The 26,590-nt window shown below is 35.4% G+C and overlaps 1 protein-coding gene across 2 annotated transcripts in view; it reads left to right on the forward strand.

Annotated features, from left to right (window-relative positions):
• dipk2ab (divergent protein kinase domain 2Ab) overlaps window positions 1–26,590 on the forward strand; it is a 47,057-nt gene that overhangs the window by 18,756 nt on the left and 1,711 nt on the right. Inside the window, exons 3-4 of one of the 2 annotated variants that reach the window (XM_016276025.1) lie at window positions 13,909–14,212; window positions 26,103–26,237. In XM_016276025.1, the coding sequence (XP_016131511.1) occupies window positions 13,909–14,212; window positions 26,103–26,237 (439 nt within the window). Of the gene's footprint in view, window positions 1–13,908; window positions 14,213–26,102; window positions 26,581–26,590 lie in introns of those variants that run through there. The other variant, XM_016276024.1, reaches the window with a different exon arrangement.

Genomic DNA, 26,590 nt, shown 5'->3' on the forward strand with positions numbered 1-26,590 from the left:
CACACACACACACACACACACACACACACACACACACACACACACGACGCGTTACTCTGCGCTGCGCAAAACTCTGCATTTGAACAGTCAATAGCAAATACTTAAACTAATAACAAAACATACATACAGTCGCTGATTCAGAAGCACCAGATTGTCATAGCAAAGTCGGAATTTACCCTTTTTTTTTTTTTTTTGAAATAGCCTTTCTGCACAGCCAGCCTTGTACTCTTCTAGGTTAAAAAAAACTGTCGTCCATAAAATGTGTTGCACAAATTTGAACGTCTGGGTTGTGCTGTTCTGTTGTAAATACATCTTAACCAATGATTCCTAATTGCATCTACTTCCGAAAAGGCCAAATAAAGTGCTTTTGCTTTCACACTGAAATACACAGCGTAGGGCTGGACGATATGGCCAAAATTTATATCACAATATATTTCTTAATTTCGGTCGATACGATATAATTCCGATATCGATATGAACACTATTAAAAAAAAAAAAGCCTCATTAAAAACTGCCAAGAACACCCACAACAGATGTCTGTACCTAAAAACTTATGAAAAATTAATTTTTACAAGTCTATGAAACTTCCTCCTATAAAACTATATAATATTTAAGAAAAAAAACAGCACAAATAAATTAATGTTTACCTTATATCAAACTATAGGCTGACATACACTACCAGTCAAAAGTTTTTGAACAGTGAGATTTTAATGTTTTTTTAAAGAAGTCTCTTCTGCTAACCAAGCCTGCATTTATTTGATCCAAAATACAGCAAAAACAGTAACATTTTGATTTTTTTTTTGCTATTTAAAATAACTGTGTTCTGTTTGAAAATATTTTAAAATGTGATTTATTCCTGTGATTTCCAAGCTGAATTTTTAGCATCATTACTCCCGTCACACGATCCTTCAGAAATCATTCTAATATGCTGATTTGCTGCTCAAAAACATTTGTTATTATGTTGAAAACAAAATAGTAGATTTTTTTTAGGTTTCTTTGATGAATAGAAAGTTCAGAAGAACAGCATTTATCTGAAATGGAAATCTTTTGTAACAGTATAATCTTTTTGATAAATTTAAAGCATCCTTGCTAAATAAAAGTATTATAAATAAAATAAAATTGCAGAGCTAAATAAAATTTCTATAATTTCTTTCCCCAAAAAAAAAAAAATTATACTGACTCCAAGCTTTTGAATGGAATAGTGTATAATGTTATAAAAGCTTTTTATTTTCGGATAAATGCTGATCTTTGGATCTTTCTATTCATCAAAGAATCCTGAATAAATATATTCTCAACTGTTTTAAGTATTGATAATCAGCAAATCAGCATATTAGAATGATTTCTGAAGGTTTAAAATGACTTCTTTCAAATAGAAAGCAGTTATTTTAAATAGTAAAAATAATTCAAAATGTTACTGTATTTGCTGTACTTTAGATCAAATAAATGCAGCCTTGGTGAGCAGAAGAGAATTCTTAAAAAGATAAAAAATAAAAACCATTAAAAATCTTAGTTCAAAAACTTAAGACTCGTAGTGTAGGCTGATTATACTTATAGATTGAAACAAATGTGCTTCAGCCAGGATAAAGAATATGAAAAGTGCTCTGAGTTGCTGCAGAAAACAAAAAAATTGAGCAACAACAAAAACATGTTGCTGGAGACGGGTTTATTATTGAAAATGCTCATTTATTCTCTGCCAGCAGGAGGCCTTTTAGCGTGATAAAACTAGCGGTTTCCCAAGTAATGGCCATAATCAAAGCAGCTCCGCTCTTGAACAGCTACTTTATCAGATAAATATGAAAATGTCATCGAAACTTTTCAGAAGACAGTCGGGTCCCTTCAGAAATACTTTCATATAAAACACCATTAAGACTCGTAGTGTAGGCTGATTATACTTATAGATTGAAACAAATGTGCTTCAGCCAGGATAAAGAATATGAAAAGTGCTCTGAGTTGCTGCAGAAAACAAAAAAATTGAGCAACAACAAAAACATGTTGCTGGAGACGGGTTTATTATTGAAAATGCTCATTTATTCTCTGCCAGCAGGAGGCCTTTTAGCGTGATAAAACTAGAGGTTTCCCAAGTAACGGCCATAATCAAAGCAGCTCCGCTCTTGAACAGCTACTTTATCAGATAAATATGAAAATGTCATCGAAACTTTTCAGAAGACAGTCGGGTCCCTTCAGAAATACTTTCATATAAAACACCAGCGCCGTGTTTTGATTTTGAAACATGCAGTGCTCATGTTTATTCAACAAAATCAAATGCCACAAATAAATCAATGTATGGGAAACACTGGTAATGTATATCGAAATATCGGAAATGTGTTTAAAAATCATATCACCATTATTGAAAAAAATTATATCGCAATACACATTGATATTGAATTATTGTCCAGCCCTAACACAGCGTCTCCCTGACATGGCTGCATCAACACTACTGCTGTTCCTGAAACCACACCGCCTTTCTTTCCGTGCACATTTGGGTGGCGTTATGCTAATATTTCCACATAGTGACTTAGATATGTAGGGTTTAACACTAGCATTCTCTATTCTTTCTCTATTTTCTAATTATTTTCTTTTTATTTATTATAAATAATGGCCTTCTAACACTAGCATTATCTATTATTTTTCTGTTCTATTAACTTGTTTTATTTTTATTTAAAAATTACGCTCTAACACTAGCATTCCCTATTCTTTTTTTTCATTCTATCTACTTGTTTTCTTTTTATTTATTATAAAAACAAAACAAGCAAACAAACATAAAAAACCTTGCTATGTGAGAAAGGAAAACTTGAAATCGCATCATATGACCCCATTAAAGAAATTTGACCCTCTTAACAGTTGCACTCTATATTCTATTTCTATTCTAACAACTTGTTTTATTTAAAAATAAAAAAGAGCCTTTAACACTAGCATTCTCTATTCTTTCTCTATTTTCTAATTATTTTCTTTTTATTTATTATAAATAATGGCCTTCTAACACTAGCATTATCTATTATTTTTCTGTTCTATTAACTTGTTTTATTTTTATTTAAAAATTACGCTCTAACACTAGCATTCCCTATTCTTTTTTTTCCTATTCTATCTACTTGTTTTCTTTTTATTTATTATAAAAACAAAACAAGCAAACAAACACAAAAAAACCTTGCTATGTATACTTTAGGCAACCCCCCTCCCCCCACTGTCCTCTTTTTGGAAAACTAAAATCTGGTCACCCTACTGAAGTGCTACACGTGATGCAACTGCCACCTAGTATACTCATTACTGTAATATAGAATTAAAAATAATCCATTCCAGACAAAAAGCATAAATTAAAGGAAGTACAGTAAATACTAAATCTAGTTTTGCCATTATATTAATATATTAATAATCTGTGTTATTACAGTATAATATTAAAGTGTAGTTAGAGAAAGATAAATATCCCTGTGAAAAAAATACAAATTGTGTTTTATATCTTAAAGCGATAGTTCACTCCAAAAAAAAAAAAAAGGAAAGTTGTAGCATAATTTATTTTGATATTTTGAAGAATGTTGGTAACCAAATAGATGGTAGCTGTTGACTTCTATTTTATTTATTTATTTATCCATCCCAACCTATATGGAAGTCAGTGACTATACCATCTGGTTACCAATATTACGGTTTGGTTATTCTTCAAAATATAATCTTTTGTGTTCAACAACTGAAATAAATTCATACCGGTTTTGATGGTGAGTAAATGATGACAGAATTTTTTTAATTTTTTTTTTGGATGAACTATGCTTTTAAAGAAATTAGTTGCCTGTGCTTGTTCAAAAATAGACCAGTAGACTGAGTATACAGAGCAAAACCTTCAGCACTTTCTCTCTTTCACTTCACTCGTTCTTGTCCTCAGCTGGTGGATTGGTGGTCTGTAATCTGGGATAGGATGCAGAGAGGGAGATTTTGGGGGGAAGGGGTGGAGAGAAGTCTGCCAAGTTGTAGAATAAGCACAGCACCCAGCGGGGATGAGTTCTCTGTAGACTGACTCTCTTTTAAAATTTAATGGCCAAGCAAAATGCCAGACGGGGCTGTTCTGCTTCCACGCCTGCGTGGCGGACCACAGGTCAATGACGGGGTTTGAGGGAAAAGGGCAGTCATTTAATGTGAAGAACAAAACAACTTGTGTTTAGTTCTTCCTCAACAGACCTTTAAATTGGCTTATCAGACTGTGTAATATGTTTCAAAGCCGGTGAGAGGATATTTTCATCCACATTGCTTTTTTTTTTTTTTTTCTCGCATTTACTGTAGCGTTTCGTCACTCACTCTTCATCTGAATCTGTTCTAGATGCTTGTCCTAACACGTTTGTTACAGATCCCAGGGATTGACGACTGGAGAAAATGCAGAGAATTTCACCACACCCTGGCAGAGTGTTTTACATGAGAAAGGCGGTTAGTGACGGTTACACGACGACTGGAGAAAATGCAGAGAATTTCACCACACCCTGGCAGAGCGTTTTACATGAGAAAGGCGGTTAGTGACGGTTACACGTAGGGCTGGTTTTTGACACAAATTTCACGATTCGATTCTCATTCACAAGCTTTCAATTCGATTCAATGTCGATTATTTTGGATTTATATCAGGTACAGTACATGCCAAGTTTTCTTAAGGGAAAAAAAAATCTCAACTAATGCTGTAAAATATTCATGAGAGTCAGTTGGTACTACATTAGTATAATATTGAAGGTTAAAATTGACTGATTTGTTAATTACACTTAATAAAGCTTTTAAAATAATAACGTTACAATTACATAATAACATTTCTACTTAAATTAGTTTTTTGAATATATAAACATAATGGTGGCTGTCATAAAAACTTGGAGTTCTTCAAACATAAATTAAACATTGAAGAACAGTACAATTTATAATGAATATGTTATATGGTGCATATATTAAACAAAACGCCCCTCTCTACAGTTTATTTTTCTTTCTGACTAATGAGTTTATGGTCACCGAATATGTTTTTCTGAGGTAAATGTGATGTTACGTGACATTGTTTACAAGCCGTTATATTGACGTCTTTGCATGGAGGAAACATTTTTGAGTGATTACGTGAGACAGGATACGGATTGTAAAGTTGTACTCTTTCTTTTAACTTACCTTCGGATGTTTAGTCATGATTATTTTGTGCTGAATCTGGTATTAATGTGGAGGAGATGATCAGTTCACGTGCGCCTCGCGCTGCCGCGTCTACAGCGATCTGTCACTCCACATTAAACGGCCAAAAATGGCATTTATTGTTTGAATACTGCAATACAACGGAGATAATTTGAAATCCGAGACTTTGTTTCATATTAAAAGTACCAAAGCACAATGCTTATTGTGATTTATTGGATAGGAAGTGCCCTTCAATGTTCCGTTCATTAACTGAAAACAGGCTAGACTAATCGATTCTTGGGATTTAAGAATCAATATCGTTCCATAAAAATAACAATCGATTAATATCGAGATATCAATATTTTTTTTACCCAGCCCTAGTTACTACCCTAGTTAATTACTGTTGTCTGTAATGAGAATGTTTAGGGCTGCAGTTAACATCTATTTGGGTAAACGCACACATCTGGATGCCAAGGTAACGGAATCCCTCATTCTAAAACTCATCCCTCACCCTATGCCAGACTGGAAGATGCTGTAAACTGCACTTCTGCTTGAATATTTCTTCATTGGTGGCCATTGGAAGTAATTGTGTATACATGTTCTTCAAGCAACACAAATGCCATTAAACTTCCATAATGTTATAGTGGATGTTTTACCAGTTCCCTTTTTTTTTTCATCAGATAATCACCTAATATCTTTTTCCTGTGGCTCTAAAGCAATATTTGGCTCAAAAACTAATTTTTCAAGAAATGAATACCTTTGACAGATTTTGACTTGGGGATCTGGCAGTATTTACAATTATTACAATTCTGACTGATACTAACAAACCAATATAAAAATGCCATATAATAATAATACAAATAATAATAGGTAAAACTCTAATGTTGGCCAGTTTATATATACATTATGATGTACCTGATAATGAAAAAAAAAGACCAATAACTAATATGGAAGTTACGAGTGGTGACTTATTAGAGACAATAAATAAGAAACACCATACGCAAAACTGGTCAAGCATAGGGAAAACAAATGGAACAATAAAACTCTTCAGAAATTTTGACTTTGATAAGTTTGCTCTGGCATGTTTCCCAGATTTGCAGACAATTACCATAGTATCGCAAATAAATAATTGACAGAGTTACACGTGTTTCCAACATTTTCTTATGTAAGCTTTATGGTACACCTCAAATGACAAGTGAATTTATAGTAATGTTAATATTTAGTCCGTGCATATGGTCATTCTCTCAAATGGTTTGGGTATGCAAAGCTTATATGGACAGAACTCTGCTGTGATATGGTACCAATATATTTGGCACTTGTTTTCAGGGGGTTTTGCACCAGCAGAGAATCCGCTATTGGCACAAATGTTAATTATACAAGTGGGTTTTAAAAAGAACTCTGGCTGACATTGGAAGAGGTTTAAACTAGAACAATAAAATGCTATATTATTCGTTGAGGTTGTGTAATGGGTAAGCAGGTGTTTTGGCTGACAATCAGACAAGTCAACAACAAGGAGTTTGTGATGGAAATTTTACTGGGCGAACAAATTAATTCTGTGACTGATCCAGTACAGGACAAGATGAAGCACTAACAGGAACATCTGCTTAATGATGTTCATGCCATGCTATTAAATTAAACATCAGCACATATTTCCAGCCAATTTCGCCTTTGACATTTTTACCTATATTTGCATTTCATACGGAATAATTAAAAGGAATGTTAATCACGAATCATAGGGCCATCTCTATCTTCAGTACACACTCTTAACCATATCAGACTAATTTAAATATACTAGTTTCTCTCATGAGAGCAAATCATATTTTGTAGGTGCTGTGGATTCTACATCTACAGTATCTGCCCAGCAATTCCCTTGTTTAACAAAGTTTATTAAACACATAATATAGTAATTTGAGTTCCACAGGAATAGTGGATTGAATGATGATTCTCAAATAAACTATAGTTAAAATACTCATGTGTTCTGTTAATAGGCCTGTCATGATAACAACTTTTTGTTGTGCGATATATTGCCCCAGAAATAATTGCGATAAGCGATATTATTGTCATTTTAAAGACCATTTCATGCCACTGAATATATAATCATAATGTAACCGCATAATAATGCAAGAAGGCCTACACGCTTCCAAATGACAACAAACTTTTAATTGAGAATATTTAGATCATCAAAATATTAGCTTAAAAAACCTAAATAAATATGAAATAAACATTTTCTAACAAAAAAATAGAAAAAAAGAAAAATGCACAAATAACTTGTATGGAGATTTTTCCATCTACAGATTTTTCCCTGACCCTCTTTTCTCTGTAAATTTAAGGTTGCACACTATTGCTGAAAAACACAATCACAACTCAGCATTCAGATGTCCGTATCTGCAGACCATAAGACCATATCTGCAGATTAAACTTTTTTTTGTAGAAGCATTTTTAAAATTTGAACTAGCACCAACTACACCACATGATGTATGAGAAGCTGCAAAAGACACAGGCGCAAGTGGAATGTACAAAACATGGTGACACAAATTTTTAAGTAAATATAATGGATGATATATTGCGTCACCAAAAATGATTGCGGTCATGTACATATATTGCGCGATAAGTCGATATATTGATTACTGCGACAGGCCTATCTGTTAATACCATCATTCAGATAATAAAATATCAATTAAAATATTATTGACAAAAACAAATCCCTACATAATGGTTATCTACATATATTTAGAAAATGTACTACATGCAAGATTTAAATAAAATGGTCAATTTGAAACCTCAACAAATATTTTATAAAAATGAATATTTTAGTTCAGATTATTACGCTCCCTTTCTCTGTTGCGCTCTGTGGTTCATGCACATATGCACTCAGTGATTTAATTAAGTCTTTGATGTTTAATAGTGTCTCGCTTGCTGTCAGGTTAAACCTTTTTGAAAAATGGAAATACTCTTGTGAATTTACAGATAAGAATATAAATAAATGTTATGAACTATGGAAAAATAATACTGAATCACATTAAATGACACAAATTCTGTCACATTTAAAAAGAAAAATCATATTTGGGTGAACTATCTCTGTATATTAGTACAAATTGCTGTTGAAACCCGATTCGCACACATTTTTTTCATCTTTACATGTGTGGGGTAAGATTGCAAAAATCACATTGATCAACAATAGCCTTACCAAATTGTTATCTGACCCAAAGAGCCACTCTTACAAACACAAGCACACAACAGAGCTGCTCTCATGCGAGATGCTGTTTGGAAGGGCATGACATTGTAAAAACTGCAGGTTTACTCTTTTCATCCTCTCCTCTGGAGGAAAGCCATTTGTCTGAGGCTGTTTCATTTTCAGCAGGGTGAGATTCTCTAGAGATCTGCTGGGCACACGGCTTCTGTCTCATTCTCTCTTCCTTATGTTCTCTCTTTTTTTTCAACCTCCCGGTTTGAAATTTTTTTTATGATTTATTACATGGGTATGACGTTTAGCCAAAATAAACCTCACACGACTCACAAATACTTAATACCATATTATGTTGTTATTAGTTATATGTAGCTGAATTCTAAATGCAATTGTGGTTACAGTTATTAACAGGTTAAAAAATCAGATTGAATTGGGATTTCTATTGGTTTTACAAGATTTGAATTGGTAATTATCCTCTTGAGTTGCACCTTTCAAAACCCATTGAAATAAACAAGGCAATACTGTATGTATGTATGTATGCATGGATGGATGTGGGTTTGATTCAGCATGTATAAAATTGTATATATAAAAGAAATAATTGATATTGATATTATCGTAAGTATCTGTTATTTCAAACCTGTCAATAAGGAGATTGAAATACAAAGTCAGGAAAGGGTAATGAAAGTCATGTACAATCATTTTTGATGAGAAACCTTGGATAAACATTCAAGTGAATTTCAGGAAATTAAAAAAAAAAGTCTAATATAGAATATGGCTTATTTTAACAAATTACAGTTGAGGGAGAAAGCCACTGGTTATTGTGTGAATAAGAATGAAAATTTCCCACTGATCATTCCGAGCGGCCACTGTATCACTTCAGGTGAAGTTGTGCTCCCTCAGCACTTCTTAATGCCACCAATTCTCTCTCGCTCTCTCTCTCTCTCTTGAATATGCTTCTTTAAAAAAAAAAAAAAAGAAGATAAAGGGAAAAATTTCCACCCACGCACCTCTTTTTATTCATATTAAAGTTTAGTCAACGTTAAATGAGACCCCAGTTTCCAATTTATTTTACCACTTCAACGCCTCATCAGTAACGTTAATAACTCCTGGATACTGGATTAGAGTTTTAAGTGCACTGGGGGGAACGTCAAATAAGCAGAGTTGTCAGCTCTCTATGGGCTAAAATGCTGAAATGCTTCACTTTTTACTAAATGATTCGCTAATTATTTAAATGTTTGTTGTAAAGACATTTAAAGAGGCCATAACATCACCCAATAGTGGGTGAATTGGGAATTTACTGACGATAAATATTTTATGAATGTATGTTTTTCAGATATACAGTATTCAAGAGAGAGCAAATATGTGCGCTAATATGACAGTGGCAAGAATGAGATTTACAAGAATGAGATTTTAGATATAATGTCATTCTAACAGCTAATACTAATAATAATACAGTTCAAACACTTAAGACTTTTATACATGTTTTTGAAGTCTTTTCTGCTCATTAAGTCTGCATTTATTTGATATAAAATACAGTGAACAAATACAATATAGGGCAGGGGTCACCAGACTCAGTCTTGGAGGGCCGGTGTCCTGCAGAGTTTAGCTCCAACCCTAATTATACTCAACTGAATCAGCTAAGCAAGGTCTTACTAGGTATACTTGAAACTTCCAGGCAGGTGCGTTGAGGCAAGTTGGAGCTAAACTCTGCAGGACACCGGCCCTCCAGGATCAAGTTTGGTGACCCCGATATAGGGTAACAGTTTTCTATTTTAATATATTTTGGATATTCCTGTGATCAAAGCTGAATGTTCAGCATCATTACTCCAGTCTTCAGTGTCACATGATCCTTCATATTTTTTCTTTCTTTCTGGAAACCGTGATACTTATTTATTTATTTTTTCAGGATAAACAGAAAATTTCAGGATGAAAAAGGAATCTTTGGTTATAATTGTCTTACAGTCACTTTTAATCAATTCAATGCATCCTTGCTGAATTATTATTATTTTTTTTTATCTTTTGAGCAGTAGTGTGTGTATTGTATTTGTATTTTATTTTCATATTTTTTTTTATAAATTGTACAAATATTGCATATTTGACACATTCACATTCTAAAACAATTTACCATCAATCATTTTGACTCTGGTCAGTACTGTAAGTGTCAGCACAGGAAGAGTTTAGCATATTCCAGTGGAGTACCATCTCCAAATTTGGACAATTATGTCAACTGGCCCAAAGTTCCCTCTCACACTGGCCCTCGTTCACTCATCCGTCTTTGAGTCCCAGACTGACAGCTGCTGCTGCATGAACTACATAAGTGGCTGTAAATGTGATGCCGAACAGCCTTAGGGCCTCCTTACACAGGTCTTTCTTTGCTAAAGGCCACCCTTAACCCTCATTAACAGAGCAAGTCTTCAACAAAGCCCAACACAAAAGCGATTGGCCTGCTGTTTCTCCATTCAAATCCCTCTCTTTGAGGTTTGCGAGGTGTATTCCTCCCCTCTCCATGGATTTCTCCCCCTTCTTTCTGGAGAGCCCCTGATCAAACCCACACAGGAATTGTGCTGGGAATGAGCAGCGCTGTGAGGCTGTTGATTGACCCAGTCCTCTTATAGACTATTGACCGCCTTACTCCCAGACTTCTTGCCTGCTTCTGCTTTGCCTCACGCTAATTACTAATATCAGAGTGAGCTAATATTATTATTATTGCACACTCCATTTTATACTGCTTTGTAATTTGTAGAAATTGTTGGCACATTTAGTGCTGATTAGAGGGAGTGTGTGTTTTGTTTACTGCCTGGATTTGTTGGCCTAACTGGAGCGTGGCCTGATAGTTTGAGTCTTATCTCATCTGCCGCTTAGAGGCCGTGGCTAGAGTCAAAGGCTTTAATAGTGCAGCTTCAAAGCTGTCTAGCTTCTGCATGTACACCGCTGATAGAATGACAGATGGACAGGAAGACAAGGATGGGGTTGTCACAAAAAACTGATGAGGGACAGTCACATTGCTATTGTGTAATGAGTGCACTGCAATGTGTTTGTGGGTCACAAGACTGGTCATAGAGTAGTGAGCTACATTGTTGTCATGACCTCATTAGGTTGACTTTATTTCAGTGACAAATAATTACGAATATTTAGCATTTTTGCAATTTTGTTTTTACACAATCATTATCAAAGGTTGTCTGATTGGCTGTGATTGCGTCATGTAATGCAGCATTTTTATTTCAGTGTAGTACAGTCAAATGGAACAAAAACAAATCTTTAATTTATTTAAAAATGTTAATTTGCATATAAAAAGACTTGAATGCATCTCTTCTATTATTCTTACTATTAAACATGTTTAAATGTCTAAAATATCGTTTTTGGGGGCGACTGTCTAGATGGTAAGAAAAAAAAGCCTGATTTAAAAAGAAGACATTCTTGAATAGAAGAGTACTTTGGGATAATATTTTATGATTAGTATGAAGCAGGTTTGTTAAAATATTATAAATAATCAAATAAAAAGTCATGTGGTATGACCATTGAGCAGAAATGTGCAGACACATAAAACAGGAGATCATCAAGATGACTGTGTGCCATGTCTAAATGTCTCTTAAAATATCAGATAATTTTTATTGTTTGTTTTTATGATATGCAAAATTAATTTAGGTTATAAAAAATAAAATAATAAAAAAGCACATATGTAAGATTAGGATCTTTTATATACCTATAAAAATATTTGTGTGTGGCATTTTATTTATTTAAAATATATTACTTATTTTTGGAAATTGATTAGAATGTGTACATTCCATCTATTCAAGGTGTAAGGAATATATAAACTTTTACTTGATGATTACATTATATGACTATTTTTCGAGGCATTAAATTAAACCTTTTCAAAACCAACATAAATGGTAAGATTACAAAATGATGTTTTAAAAAGGTCTTGGACAGTGTTACTTGAGATTGACCCAATAGCATTTCAGGGGTACTGCCAACACCCCGAATTTCAGTATTCGCATAATGTGTACAATATACATACAGCAAAAATAGCATACATAGTATGGCTGCATGATGATACCACTTGTGTTTTTCCCTTTCTACATTACCATTTTAAGAGTGTGTAACAAAAAGCTCTCGGACTGAACAGAAGCTGTTTTATTCTGCGTCCTTCTACTGATTGTATGTTTTTAAATAATATGTGTATGGTGAAATATTAATGAGACTCCGCATTAAACTTTAACCAGATTCTGAGGCAGATTAAACTAGACTATTAAATTTCTGTGACTGTGAAATAAAAGCGAATCTGATTGCAGTTGTATGCCTTTTTCCCTTGCGCAGCGCTGTCCGTCAATATCAGTGAAGCTCGTGCGAGTCATTTGAGAAGCTTGGAAAAATGAAGCAGGTGAAATTATTGCTGAATATCAGCCAAAAGGTCCCAGAGCAAAACAAGACGAAGGTGCATAATGTGTACAATATACATACAGCAAAAATAGCATACATAGTATGGCTGCATGATGATACCACTTGTGTTTTTCCCTTTCTACATTACCATTTTAAGAGTGTGTAACAAAAAGCTCTCGGACTGAACAGAAGCTGTTTTATTCTGCGTCCTTCTACTGATTGTATGTTTTTAAATAATATGTGTATGGTGAAATATTAATGAGACTCCGCATTAAACTTTAACCAGATTCTGAGGCAGATTAAACTAGACTATTAAATTTCTCTGACTGTGAAATAAAAGCGAATCTGATTGCAGTTGTATGCCTTTTTCCCTTGCGCAGCACTGTCTGTCAATATCAGTGAAGCTCGTGCGAGTCATTTGAGAAGCTTGGAAAAATGAAGCAGGTGAAATTATTGCTGAATATCAGCCAGAAGGTCCCAGAGCAAAACAAGACGAAGGTTTTGTACATTTCAAATATGACTCATTAAAATAGAGTGGCACTCTGATTGAACAAACCAGATTGTGTAGTCAGGACAGTGAATGTATTTGGTTTTTCCTTTTATTTTGCTTTAATTTGTGCTCTTTCATATCTAATTGACTCTGCACTTCCACGCTGCGGTAGATGGAATAGACAGAGGAGCTGTAATGAGACGTGCCCACTCAAGGCCCTGAGAGACCGACCCAGTTGCTGGGGTACAGCTGCTTCACTTGCCTCATTTGTGTGTATCTGAAGAGGCTAGCAAGGTAAAGTCACAACTGACAGATGCCTCCCCAGCATCCACAAATTTCCTGCCTCTATGTGAGTCAGACAAAACAATCATCATATTAAAATAATAACCTGCTGTTTTGCATTCAATTGATGTCGTGTTTTCCCCCCTCTTCAAGTAGCCCTCCTACCAGAGCTGTTAGCTTTCATCTCAAAACTTTTCAATTTGAAGTCTGGACACCAGAGGCACTGCCGTCAGCGTTGAAACCAATCACAATTCCCCGTAGTCCAATTTACTGTTATTCTATGAAAGTATTTGAAGTTGAAGTGGAGTAGCCAACTTAGTTTGGCTGAAGAAACGGTTTCATTTGAACTTGAAGTTCGGTGAATGGGTACGATGGGAATTTCGAAACTCACTTAGTAGGGTCTTTTAACTTTTATTGAACATAAACTCCAAACCGTTCCCTTGTGTGCTCTTCTCAGAGTTTCCCGTCAGACGAAGGCTGGCCATTTGCGAAGTACCTGGGTGCTTGCGGGCGGATGGTGGCGGTGAACTATGTGGGCGAGGAGCTGTGGAGTTTCTTCAATGCTCCCTGGGAAAAGAGAGTAGACCTGGCCAAGCAGTTGATGGACATTGCGGAGCAGCTTACTAACAATGACTTCGACTTTGCTCTCTATCTGCTGGACGTCAGCTTCGATAACTTCGCCGTGGGCCCGCGGGATGGGAAGGTCATTGTGGTGGATGCGGAGAATGTTGTGGTGGCCGACAAGAGGTTGATCAAACAGAGTAAGTAAATAGATTGCCCATTTCCTATATGTACAGTAAACCTCTGTCTGTACACACAAAGTTTCTTGATTTACCGTGGTGACAACAGCACCCTACACACATTTTCTCTGTAGAAATTTTCACAATCCACATAATGCGAATATAAAAATTCTATTTATCATTTACATTTATAGGTACTGGATATTACTTACAAATTGTAGTCCGTTACAAATTACATGATGGAAATGATAGTTTGTAACAATATTTTGGAGTGCACATATTAGGTAGTCTGACTACTTTTTGATTACTTTTTAGATTACTTTTGACCTAAAATATGTTACATTCTTTCTTATCAACATCATGAAGTGTATTAAACACTACTTTATGAACAACAGAGGGTTTGTGAGTTGATAAAAAGCTGGAAGAAGTTCCAGATGTGTAAAAGCAGTAGAATTTTAGAATTGAAAATTTGAAATGATAGTTTGTAACAATATTTTGGAGTGCACATATTAGGTAGTCTGACTACTTTTTGATTACTTTTTTAGATTACTTTTGACCTAAAATATGTTACATTCTTTCTTATCAACATCATGAAGTGTATTAAACACTACTTTATGAACTACAGAGGGTTTGTGAGTTGATAAAAAGCTGGAAGAAGTTCCAGATGTGTAAAAGCAGTAGAATTTTAGAATTGAAAATTGAAATGAGAAAAATAATTTTATCAAATAATGAATACTTTACTGCTATTGTGTGATTAATATGTAACCATGCAATGTATAAAAAGTAACTGTAATCTGATTATGAGCATTTTAGAATGTAATATATATTTTAATTAGGCTACAAGTTCTTTTTAATTTTTGGAATCTGATTACATGATACAGATTACATGTAATCAGTTACTACCCAGCACTGTTTACACACTCATGTCTAAAATATATGAATTGAAATGTGTGTATATATATTTAAAGAGCAGGTCATATGGGTTTTTGAAAAATATCTCTTTTGCAGTTAATAACGTAGCTATCCTTAAATGAAAACACTCTGCAAAGTTGTTCTTCAAAAAATTGCATGATAATACGTGAGATTTGATCGTAGCCACCGCTCACGTCCATATTGATCAATTCCAAATTTTGCGTTGAAACGACCGTACGCACGATATTACTGTCTTACTGAAGTAGTTCTGATAATTTGCTGTGAACCCACTATTTCCTAAGAATGTGTCGATTAATGCAGACTGACGTTGTTCTAATCACTTCGTTTAATAATAAAGAATGTAGTGTTGCGCACAGACTTTATAATCATTGTGACATTGCTGTTTGCTGCACCGGCAGTTATTGGATTAATGCGGGAGAGACGAGCGAGTTACAGTACTTAGGCTGCTGTTCTGCGTTCTGATTAAAAGTTAAGACACAGGGCGTCTTTTGTCTGTTTTTCTTCAAACATTACAGTAGACATATTTTGGTTTACAAATTGTATTGTTTCATCAGTTAGTCACGTTAGCACTCGGCTAACGTATCCACCATTATTGTTTTAAGTGTTCACAGTTTAGCAGCTACACTTTAGCTGTGGGCATGATTTGCTTGCATAAGTGTTTTTGTATTTTATGTCATTATTGTTTTATGCAAAGGTGCTTTGACAATGGTAGCGCTCGTTAACTTGCTCAAGGACTCCTTTCTGTGCCAATCACAATAGGCTTGGCCAGCTAACCAATCAGAGCAGAGTAGGGTTATGGAAGGGAGGGGTTTGCTCCGAACTTGCTTGGAACGAATAGTTTAGAAATCATTGGCAAATGACTAATATTAATTGTATGTTCTGAGAAAATTACAATGTTTTCTGACCTTAAATGCATTTAAACCTGTTGTAGGGGACTCCAGCACAATATTAGGACACTTTAAAATACAATATGACCTGCTCTTTAAATGGAATGACTATGAATGTTAGCTTGCTTATTTGCCCAAGAGCATGATCCATTGAAGTCCTCATGTCATATGCTTCTAACATTCCAACCACACATTTGCCATGCTTTTCATTTTAATGATGTTTCGGGGAAATGCCAAATTGTTGAACTATGGTAGTAATGAAGGAACTTGTGACCATATTTGGCTAGCAATGGTTTTGGAAAATCTGAGCAATTCTGTGAAATAAATTAAATGAGACTCAAAACTTTTTAAAATTTTTAAATATTTTTTCATGAGCCTGGCAGTAGTACTTCTCTTGTAAACCTCAATTTTGGTTTGCTCTACACACAAACCTGTCGTATGACTTCAGAGGACTACAGGATACTTAGATAATGTTGTGGTGTTATCTCCATTAACCATACACATGGGTAATAATAACTATTATTAAATTATAATGTTTAATAGTTTTTTCCCTAACAAAGTAAGTCAGAAGGGTTCAAAATAACTTTAGCAGACTTTTTTGTTTTCAGAATATAACCTTTTGAGTTCCACATAAAACAGAAATGCATACGAGTTTGGAACAGTTTTGTTATTGTTGAATAAAACTTTAAAACTATTAGATAAAAATAAAAATTAATAAACTAAAAACTTGAAAATTAATCATTTTTGGAATGTTTGCAACTTGGAAATTAAAAAAATAATACTACTAAAATGACTGCCTTAGACTGAAATAAAAGTAAAATCTAAATAGAAATACAAAAATGAAAATGACAAGCAATTAGTAAAACTTGGACTAAAATTAAAATTTAAAAAAGCAGATTCAGAATATGAATACTGCGATAATATATACAAAATAACATAAAACAGAAATGCATACGAGTTTGGAACAGTTTTGTTATTGTTGAATAAAACTTTAAAACTATTAGATAAAAATAAAAATTAATAAACTAAAAACTTGAAAATTAATCATTTTTGGAATGTTTGCAACTTGGAAATTAAAAAAATAATACTACTAAAATGACTGCCTTAGACTGAAATAAAAGTAAAATCTAAATAGAAATACAAAAATGAAAATGACAAGCAATTAGTAAAACTTGGACTAAAATTAAAATTTAAAATTTAAAAAAGCAGATTCAGAATATGAATACTGCGATAATATATACAAAATGCTAAAATACAGAGATAAATGTTTGGATCAACGTGAGTGACAAAATGACAGAAATGTAATTATTGAATGAATTATGACATTAAAGGATTCACTCTCACAAACAAATGCCATTGTCACTAACTTGGCCAATGTAGTTGATTCTGTATTAATTCCCACTGTCAAAATGTCATTATTCTCATAATTTTGAAGGCTGACTATTCTATTAGTTTAAAGCAGTTACATCTGCATAAATATAATGAGTGTAGGATGCTCAGAGAAGCTTCAACGCAACAGTAGAGCATGTGCAGGTGTGTTTGTGTGAAGTTCAAATCCGGTGTCATTTTCCTGACCACATCCCATCCTCTATCGCTCTTAATCCATTTCCATTTAATTCACAGTCCAATCCATTAAAGTAATAAAAAGCCCATAAATGAATGCATTAAAAGTAAAGGCTGGTAAAGTCACCAGTTTTTTTTTTTTTTAGCATGCAAAGTTTAGCATCAGATGCAACTCTTTTCTCCTGCTTTTTTAAAATGGAAATTAAGTCATAATTAACTCGCCCTCATATCATTCCAAATCTCTTTTGGAACACAGAGAGACTTTTTTGTAGTGCTGGGCGGTATGACCAAAAATTTATATCACGGTATTTTCCAAAATTATACCAGTTTCACGGTACATGACGGTGCATTTTTTTTTTTTCATGCATAACCGGGTGTTAACCATATTTTCTACTGATTGAGAGAGGAAATACTGCAGTATATTGACTTAGAATGACCTATTTTACTGTCATGATGAGTGAATATTGTCAAAAAATACCACACTAAATAGTGACTAAACACAACCCCTTTTAATGTTAACCAGGAGTCACTCTCATTTATAATCACAGCATCGTCTGATAAAATCAACATGCATCTACACTAAAGAGCGGCTATGCAGTTGTTTTGGCTATATTACTTTTTTTCTCATGCGGCGCACTGCGCATCTGAGTAACAAACTAAAAAAAAACAACAAACAAAAAAGTGCATGTGATATTAACAGATGAACTACGCTCATATTTATAATTCCAAACAATCAGTAAGCGACAGGTGCTTGGAAATGCTGTTTTGTACTCATTTATTGATGAGTCGGCTGTGGTGCGGCCAACTGAAAGCGCTGCTTCTCTGCCGCTCACTGCACAGAACAGACGCCGAGAGAGGAGACACTTCTCCGGGAAAGTCAGACCTCACGTTCGCGGGACAGCACTGGTGAAATCTTCCAACTGAACCATAGCTAAGGTTTATCCAAAAAAGTCTCTAGGTTTGTCAGTATGAATATTCTCTGGAAAAAAGCCACTAAAAGGGTCTGAAAGTTGCTAAATCTAGTGCTAAAGTCACGCTCGTGTGTGTGTGTGAGACGCGGGAGCTGATGGCAGGGGGAGGTGGATGTTTGTGGCGGTCAGTGTGGATATTGTGGATGAGTTCTTCTGTGTCATCACGTTCTATTAGTTCTACAGCTTCAGTTTTGGAACTTTTACGCTTAGTAACACATACAGCTGTTCCCTCACGACAACGACGCAACAGTGAAAAGGGACCCCTTTCAAACAGTGTCGCGTTTCGAATGTTGTTTAAGTGACATACTTAGACATATTGCGGTATTTTAAAAATTCATATCATAACAAAAATACACACAGGTATTCGGTATGAACCGGTATACCGCCCAGCACTACTTTTTTGTGCATATAACGATAATAGGTAGTGACCAGTTGTGCTTAATTTGTTCATTATACACCCCGATAAGTGCCTTTAGAACCCAGAATGATGCAGAAAGTGCTGTTACACACCCGGCACGTCAGAAACGAGTGCATCACCAGCGTGCAGAGACATTGTGTTGTACCTTTGTGTTTTGGGACCGGAATCTCAGGGGAGATACCCAACATCAGATAGAACACTATTCAGAGAACAAGGTTTGTTCCTGAAAGCCTCAGATAGAATATGTGTCTGTGCGGGCGGGTGCGCGAGAGACTAACACATGAGGACAGAGTGACGCCAGTCGGGTCTTTCTTCAATGGCGACTTGTCACGGTGCCAAAAGCCTCACAGAAGAAGCTCTGTCATTGAAGTGGGAGCGAGCCCTCGAGGGGAGGGTGTCCCCTTTTAGCAGTCAAACAGCTCCGCTAGGATGAATTTAAATTGTTTTAGCTCAGTTTTGAAGGAGTACTAAAGCTAGACACTGTTTTGCAAGCAAGCTTAAGGATGCTGGGTTTTATTCACAAATAAAAACCTTTAAGTTTCATAATTATGTGAGTCAAAAACATTCTCATGCTAAATGTCCACTGGATTCACAACAGGTGTGTACGCATGGTAATTTCTTACCCTTGTGATTTTAATGAATCTGGATTATTCTGGACTATGGATGAGTAGCATAATACACACCCAGCTGATCTCCATGTAAGGGCTTGTTGCACAATAACTTTACAGCCATTCATCATTAAAGATCTTTAAATACAGACACTAGTGCCGTTCTCAAGCAGTTGAAATACAAACACAAAAAACAATCTATCGAACATTTTAAAATGTATTATTATTATTATTATTTTTATTTTATTAAACCCAGAAACTGGTACTGAGTGACACTACTGGTACATATTGTGGGGTTACTTCGTTTTGTTTTTGTAAATAATAATAATAATAATTATTATTATTATTAGTAGTAGTAGTAGTAGTGTTGATGTTTGTTTATATTTATTATCTATCCATAATCTATAATCCATAATTTATATTTAACTATTCATCCATCATTTATATGTATTTATCCATCCATCTGTTATTTATATGTATCTATTTATCCTTCCATTCATTAATCTGTCATCTATCCTATCCATCTATCGATCTATGTCTGTCTGTTTTTTTCCATCCATCTAGTTTATATTTATCCATCCATCCATTCATCCTGTTTATATTTGATATCCATCCATCGTGTTTATTTTTAATATCCATCCATCCTTTTTATATATATTTTGATTTGCATTTGTTTCTTTATATTTGCGGTATGGTTTTTATTGGTTCTTGTGTGCGTGTGTGTGCGCGTGCGTGTGTGTGTTTGAGTCAATTTGATTGTAAACTGTGATGAATCATGATTTTATGCACACATTTTTGCATGGTTGGTTAGTGAATGGCAGCCATTGTAATCAGTCTTGACAGGAAGTTTTGCATTACATCAAGAATTTGATGAAGAAACACATTTCGACAACTGTGCGAATAGATTGAGACCAAAAAGACTCTTTGTTATGAATAATTTGATAGTACAAAAGGCCAGTCAATTAGGCTGCAAGTTCACCAGTGCAGTATTTAAAGAGCACAAAGCGACATTGATCCGCAGCTCTGTAATGAAATTATCTGCAGTGCTTTGGAGAGAGCCCAGCACAAGTCTTGGATACAGAATGTTTGTCTAGACCAGCGACGCAGGGAAAGCCACAGCCTAAAATGAATTTAGATCTGGAGCACGGCTCCGCTCCACTGACGCTCACAATCACATTTGTCTCTCTGGCCTGCTAAAGATGATCAAGTAGCTTCCTTCCATCCTTGCAATGGGCGGATGTCTTCTCCAGACATAATACAGTACAGATTAAGATGATGTGTTTGTAAAGACACCAAAAGAGAAGGGAAGAGAGGAAGGGGATGCAGAGGATGAGGACAACCTGAATTCAGACTTGAATATAATGTAGAGGACTGTAAAATGTTTTATAGGTTAAGCTTTAGATATCGTTATTGTGATTGGTATTGGACGATATCCGCTTCGTCATGCCTGGAGCTGATCCGTGCTGGTCGCTGAGGAAATGCATCAACTTCACGCTGTGGATCGCCGGATCGGCTTTCACCGTGGACAAGCGGAGTTCAGCCCAGGGTCGTCACATGTGGTTGCTGCAAGCCCGCCCACCGCCGCTCACTCTAGGCCGTCGTGTGTGATGCGGTGTTTCGTTGTGAAAACGAAACTACTTTGTTTGGTCTTCCAAAAGAGGACACGACTAGAAATCAGTGGTTAAGTTGTATTTACAACACTGTTCCAGAACAGTTCAACCCAAATATTCAGATGTGTGCAGCGCATTTTATGGAGGACTGTTTCCTGATCCTGGTAGAGTAGACTACAATGCCGGCTGTTCTGACTCACGGACTGTAAGTACGTTTTTTTTATATTTAAAGAATTTGCCACTTACGATTCAAACGCAAGTTTTGAGTAGTGTAGAGTAGCGTTTGTAGTTTGTAATTTCTCCGATCACAAATGCAGACATGGTTTTATGTTTATGCGGCACGATGCAATGCAGGTTTTTTTTAACCTTAAACCGCATAAACACATTTCATTACACCAAATACACAAAATAATGTTATTTTTTAGCAACATCATATGACCCCTTTAATGGCATGTAACTGTGGGCTGTTCTATTCAAGCTATATTGTCACATTTTCATTCAAGAATGATTTGTTTAATGAAAAGATCCTTTTCATCTATACTACATTTTCATCGAATTGATTTGAATAATCCTTAAACATTATTTTATAAATATAACATTAATAATATAGTAAAAAAATACAGCTTAATAAAACATTTTGTATAAATATGAATAAATAAGAATGAACCATGACGTGTATGCAATTTGTGTTTAAAAAAAATAAAATAATAATAATTACAATGTATAAACTTAAGCATTATGCTGTGTCCGTTGGTCCTCTTTGCAGCATAAAAGGGGGGAATAACAGTTTGTCCAGTTTGCATAAAATGTGTTGTCTAGACTTGCCTCTGACAAAAAGGGGGGAAAAAACTTGGACACGTTTGGGCATTGCAAATTAAATTAAACTTCCACTGCTAAGGAGCGCTTTAAAAATCACCCAAAGCACTGCATCCTCAGCATCCACAGGATATATATTCTACAATAAATGTAATAATTATGGTCATTTCCTCTTTCCATGTGCTTTGACTGTAATTATAGGTGCTTGTGGCTATATTTGCATATAGCATTAATTTGTGGTGCAGCATGCTTGCTTGCAATGTAAGGGTGTTAATGCTAAAAGGAAAAAAATGAAGAAGAAAAAAAACGTGAGCTAATTAACTGCATGCTACAGATATTGTACATACATGGAGTTTAATATGTACTTTACCAAGAATAAGACTTGGTCTTTCATGGGCTTTAAACCTATACCTTTATAACCTGCACAAAGACACAGATCCGCATTGATACCTCATATGTCTTGATGTTGCAGCACAGCAGTCACACAGACATCTACCAGAGTAAATGACATCTCTTCACTTTGGCTCTCAGCATCTGCAGATCTGTGTTGAGCGATGATTGAGTTTAGGCACTGGTCTGGGGCCTGAGGCAGAGCCTGATGCCGGAAACGGGGATTGAGTCATTGGAGTTGAGGAAGGATGGGCTGGAGTGCATTGAGTTTCTCAAACATGATTAGGGGTTGGCATCTCCTGGGTTGTTTCACTCTAATCAGTTTGATCATTAATGCAACTCCAAAGAGTTTCCCATCATCAAGATTGTTATTTATGTGCACTGGTTGCCAGGTCCTTAAAAAATAAGTGTGAAGATGAAGGTTGGATCGGTGTTCTGGGTAGAGAAACAGACCAATTTGTTAAGGAAGGAACATGCTGTACTTCAGAAATGTCCACCTGATTGCTTCTGTGCTATTTCTAAGTCACAAATTGCTCTCTTGGTCCATCGACTGATATTTTCACTGTGTTCAGACTGAATGAGTGTGTCCAAATATGATTTATAAAAAGCAGATATTGTTTTCAATTTTAAAATTATTTTAAGAAATGTCAATCCTAAAACAGATTTTCATGGTGGAAATGAACAAATATCCTGCTAATTTTTTCCGACTTTGAAGCATAGCCTACTGCAACAAAAAACTCCATGCGATAGCATAAATATGGGCTGCTGTGAAAACTGCTCAAACACAGCTAGTTTTATTCAGGCCTGGTTTCAGAATTAAATACGGAGGGTGCTTTAGAAAGTGTGCTCTAGCTTCAATTCACATACATTTTCACGTATAATTTAGTCTTGTCCATTGCTCTTGCGAGTGTGAATCCCGCATAAATATGCAGATGTCATTCCCTAAACTTTGCAGTGTGTATGTGGCCCAAAAATAAAAGTTTTGTGCAAATTCTGAAAGGATTATAGGCAATATTACGGTGGACGAGAAGTGCAAAACAAATCACAATTCTGAAAACAAAATAACAAATTATAAACGCAAATGCAAGTCTAAAAAACTAAATAACAATTCAGAAAACACAACAATTCAGAAAACATTATAAGTCAGAAAACACAACGACAAATCAGACAAACCAGAAGAGGTAGGGCATCTGTCTGACATCTGACATCTGTCAATCAACGTATACAGGGAAGAACCAGCTGAAGAACAGCAGAGTCGTGGTAGAAAGTTCGAAGATGGTATTAAAGTAGCTCAGTTTAAATGTATTGTATGAATTGCCCTTACTATGGAATAAAAAATACGGGGTGTATATTTACATTTAGTTAAAAGTGGCTGTAAACCATCAGCTCCAGTGGCGCAGATGGATAAGTGCGTGTCGCTGGCTTTTTGACGCGATCGACCCCGGGTTCGATCCCGTCTTTGGCCGAACTTTTTTTTCCTCCTTTTCCAAATCTCGTATTAGCAATGGATTCTATTTACACTAAGTGAAAATAGCAGTATTTTTAGCAATATGCTATTTACATTAAGTGCAAATACCTATTTACACTATGTTAAAATAGCAGGATTTCTACTATCAAGTATACTACTTGTTGCAAATAGTGGCAATTATCTGCACTTCAGTATTGTAGTACATTATAAAACAGTATGCAATAATAACTTATTGAGTGTAAATTATAATTTTAATTTTAATTATTAAATGGATGCCACCTTATTGGTTCAATAAAGCCCTCCCTACACCTACCCTAAACCCTACTCGATAAGTTTATTTTCAACTTTTTATTATTTCCTTAATTTTTATTGAAAATAAATGCCTTTACGATGTGATATACGAGATTTGAAAAGGGAGAAAAAACAATTTCGGCAAAAGGCGGGATCAAACCCGGGTCGATCGCGTCAAAAAGCCAACGATACGCGCGTTTCCATCTGCACCACTGGAGCTGATGTTTTACAGCCACTTTTAACTAAATGTAAATATACACTCCGTATTTTTTATTCCAGAGTAAGGGCAATTCATACAATACATTTAAACTGAGCTACTTTAATACCATCTCTGAACTTTCTAGCATGACTGGTTCTTCCCTGTATACGTTGATTGACAGATGTCTCATCCAGTCAGCGGTGAGTAATCCCAAACCAATGGCGCTGTCTCAAACTATACCTACCTCTTCCGGTTTGTCTGATTTGTCGTTGTGTTTTCTGACTTGTTATAATGTTTTCTGAATTGTTGTTGTGCTTTCTGAATTGTTATTTTGTTTTTTAGACTTGCATTTGCGTTTGTAATTTGTTATTTTGTTTTCAGAATTGTGATTTGCTTTGCACTTCTCGGCCACCGTACAATATAGCCTAGTGAGCACACAAAGAGCACTGCCTTTATTATCACTAAAAAGCTGTCCGTCATCTTAGTTCATCGCGATCTCATTAAGTTTTGTTATAATGAGCAGATTCGTGAGCTTTCACTGGACTAAGCACTGGACAAAAATAAACATTTTGAGTCTCTCCAGAACGCATACACAAGTATGCATTGGATAGATTGCCAGCAGTTTCGCCAAAATGATAGTGAATAAATAATATCTCAAGTTTGTATGATCCCAAGCACCAACGGGATCGGCACCTATGTTCACAGCATCCAAAAATCAAAATAGAACCGGCAGAAATTTTTTTAAATCACTTGTACCCTACCTGATTGGGAAAAAATATAGTCTATCACTCTGCCTGTCAATTTGAGTCTTGTTAAAGATTTAAATTTCTGCCGCCAAGATCTCTGTCGGTCACGGATTATGGAAAGTGAAACTTAAAGCTGTCCGTGGGGCTGGATTTATTCATGCACGTAAAATATTTATTAAAAGCTTCGGTTACACTTTATTTCGATAGTCCACTTTAGACATTCTACAAACTATAAGTAACTTTGTAACTACATGTCAACTACATGTCAACTAATTCTCATTAATTTGCAACTACATGTCTACTAACTCTCAGAGTAGACTGTTAGGGTAGGTTTAGGGTTAGTAGAATAAGTTGACAAAGAAAGAGTTAGAAGATATTAAGCAGACAGTCTACTAATACTCTATTAACTGCTAGTTGACATGTAGTTGCAAAGTTACTTACTGTTAATAGAATGTCTAAAGTGGACTATCGAAATAAAGTGTTACCAAAGCTTCTTTCTTTGAGTAGTCTGTATATTAACTTATTGGGAGAAAACGGTAGTTCTATGTGAAATCAGACATTGAGCACCCCCATATAGCCAAAATTGCATGATCATAACACCTCTGCAAATATTTGACTGTGATTGGTAGTCGAACCAGGCTCCTCCTATCAAAGCATCGAATCTTCGACCATTCAAGGTCACCCCTACTACTATTATTATTATTATTATTTAAAAATAGTAATATTTTTGCCTGCATTATGATATCAGGGCAGTTGTATCACCCTGACATTTTTAATATCAAAATTAACTTTAATTTAGCCATTGAAAACATCAGTTCATTGTATGAGTTAATTGCATTTTTTGTATTCTTTTTTTAGAATAAATGCATACATCCAAACAAAAAGCATCATGTTATTTTGAAACTTGTCGTAGATTTTACAAAAACCTATGAAAGCGCAAATTCAGTTTGTCTGTCGTACATTTTCTTCAACTACTGCATATTTACTCTTGTTTCTGTAATCTTCCTGTAGATAAGCCTGAGAACTACGACGTCTGGTACGAGAGCAAGTTTGAGGAGTGCGACAAGGAGGCCTGTCTATCCTTCTCTAAAGACATGTTGTGCTCGCGGGTCACAGTGGACCACAATTATTACGCCATCTGTCAAAATCTGCTTTCACGATATGCTGTGTGGCGGGGCAGCTCCGGCGGACTTCTTCACGACCCCCCGCCACACATAGCCAAAGACGGCCAACTCGGAGCCCTGTTGGATGAATGCGCCAACCCTAAAAAGCGGTACGGCCGCTTCCAGGCAGCTAAAGAACTGCGCGAGTACTTAACCCAGCTAAGTGGTACCACTAGGTAATGACCGCCCATCCCTGCCAACGCTCAATGTTCACCCATTAATGGCCGACGACATCTTCAGGGTTTGGGGATCCCCTGACGAAGCTTCGGGCTTCTGTGACTTTATCTCAGACCAATCGTTCTTCACACTACAATCTGTTATGTGTACGTTTTGTTT

This window comes from Sinocyclocheilus grahami, unplaced genomic scaffold, assembly GCF_001515645.1.
Source record: "Sinocyclocheilus grahami isolate Dianchi unplaced genomic scaffold, SAMN03320097.WGS_v1.1 scaffold98.1, whole genome shotgun sequence".
NCBI lineage: Eukaryota > Metazoa > Chordata > Actinopteri > Cypriniformes > Cyprinidae > Sinocyclocheilus > Sinocyclocheilus grahami.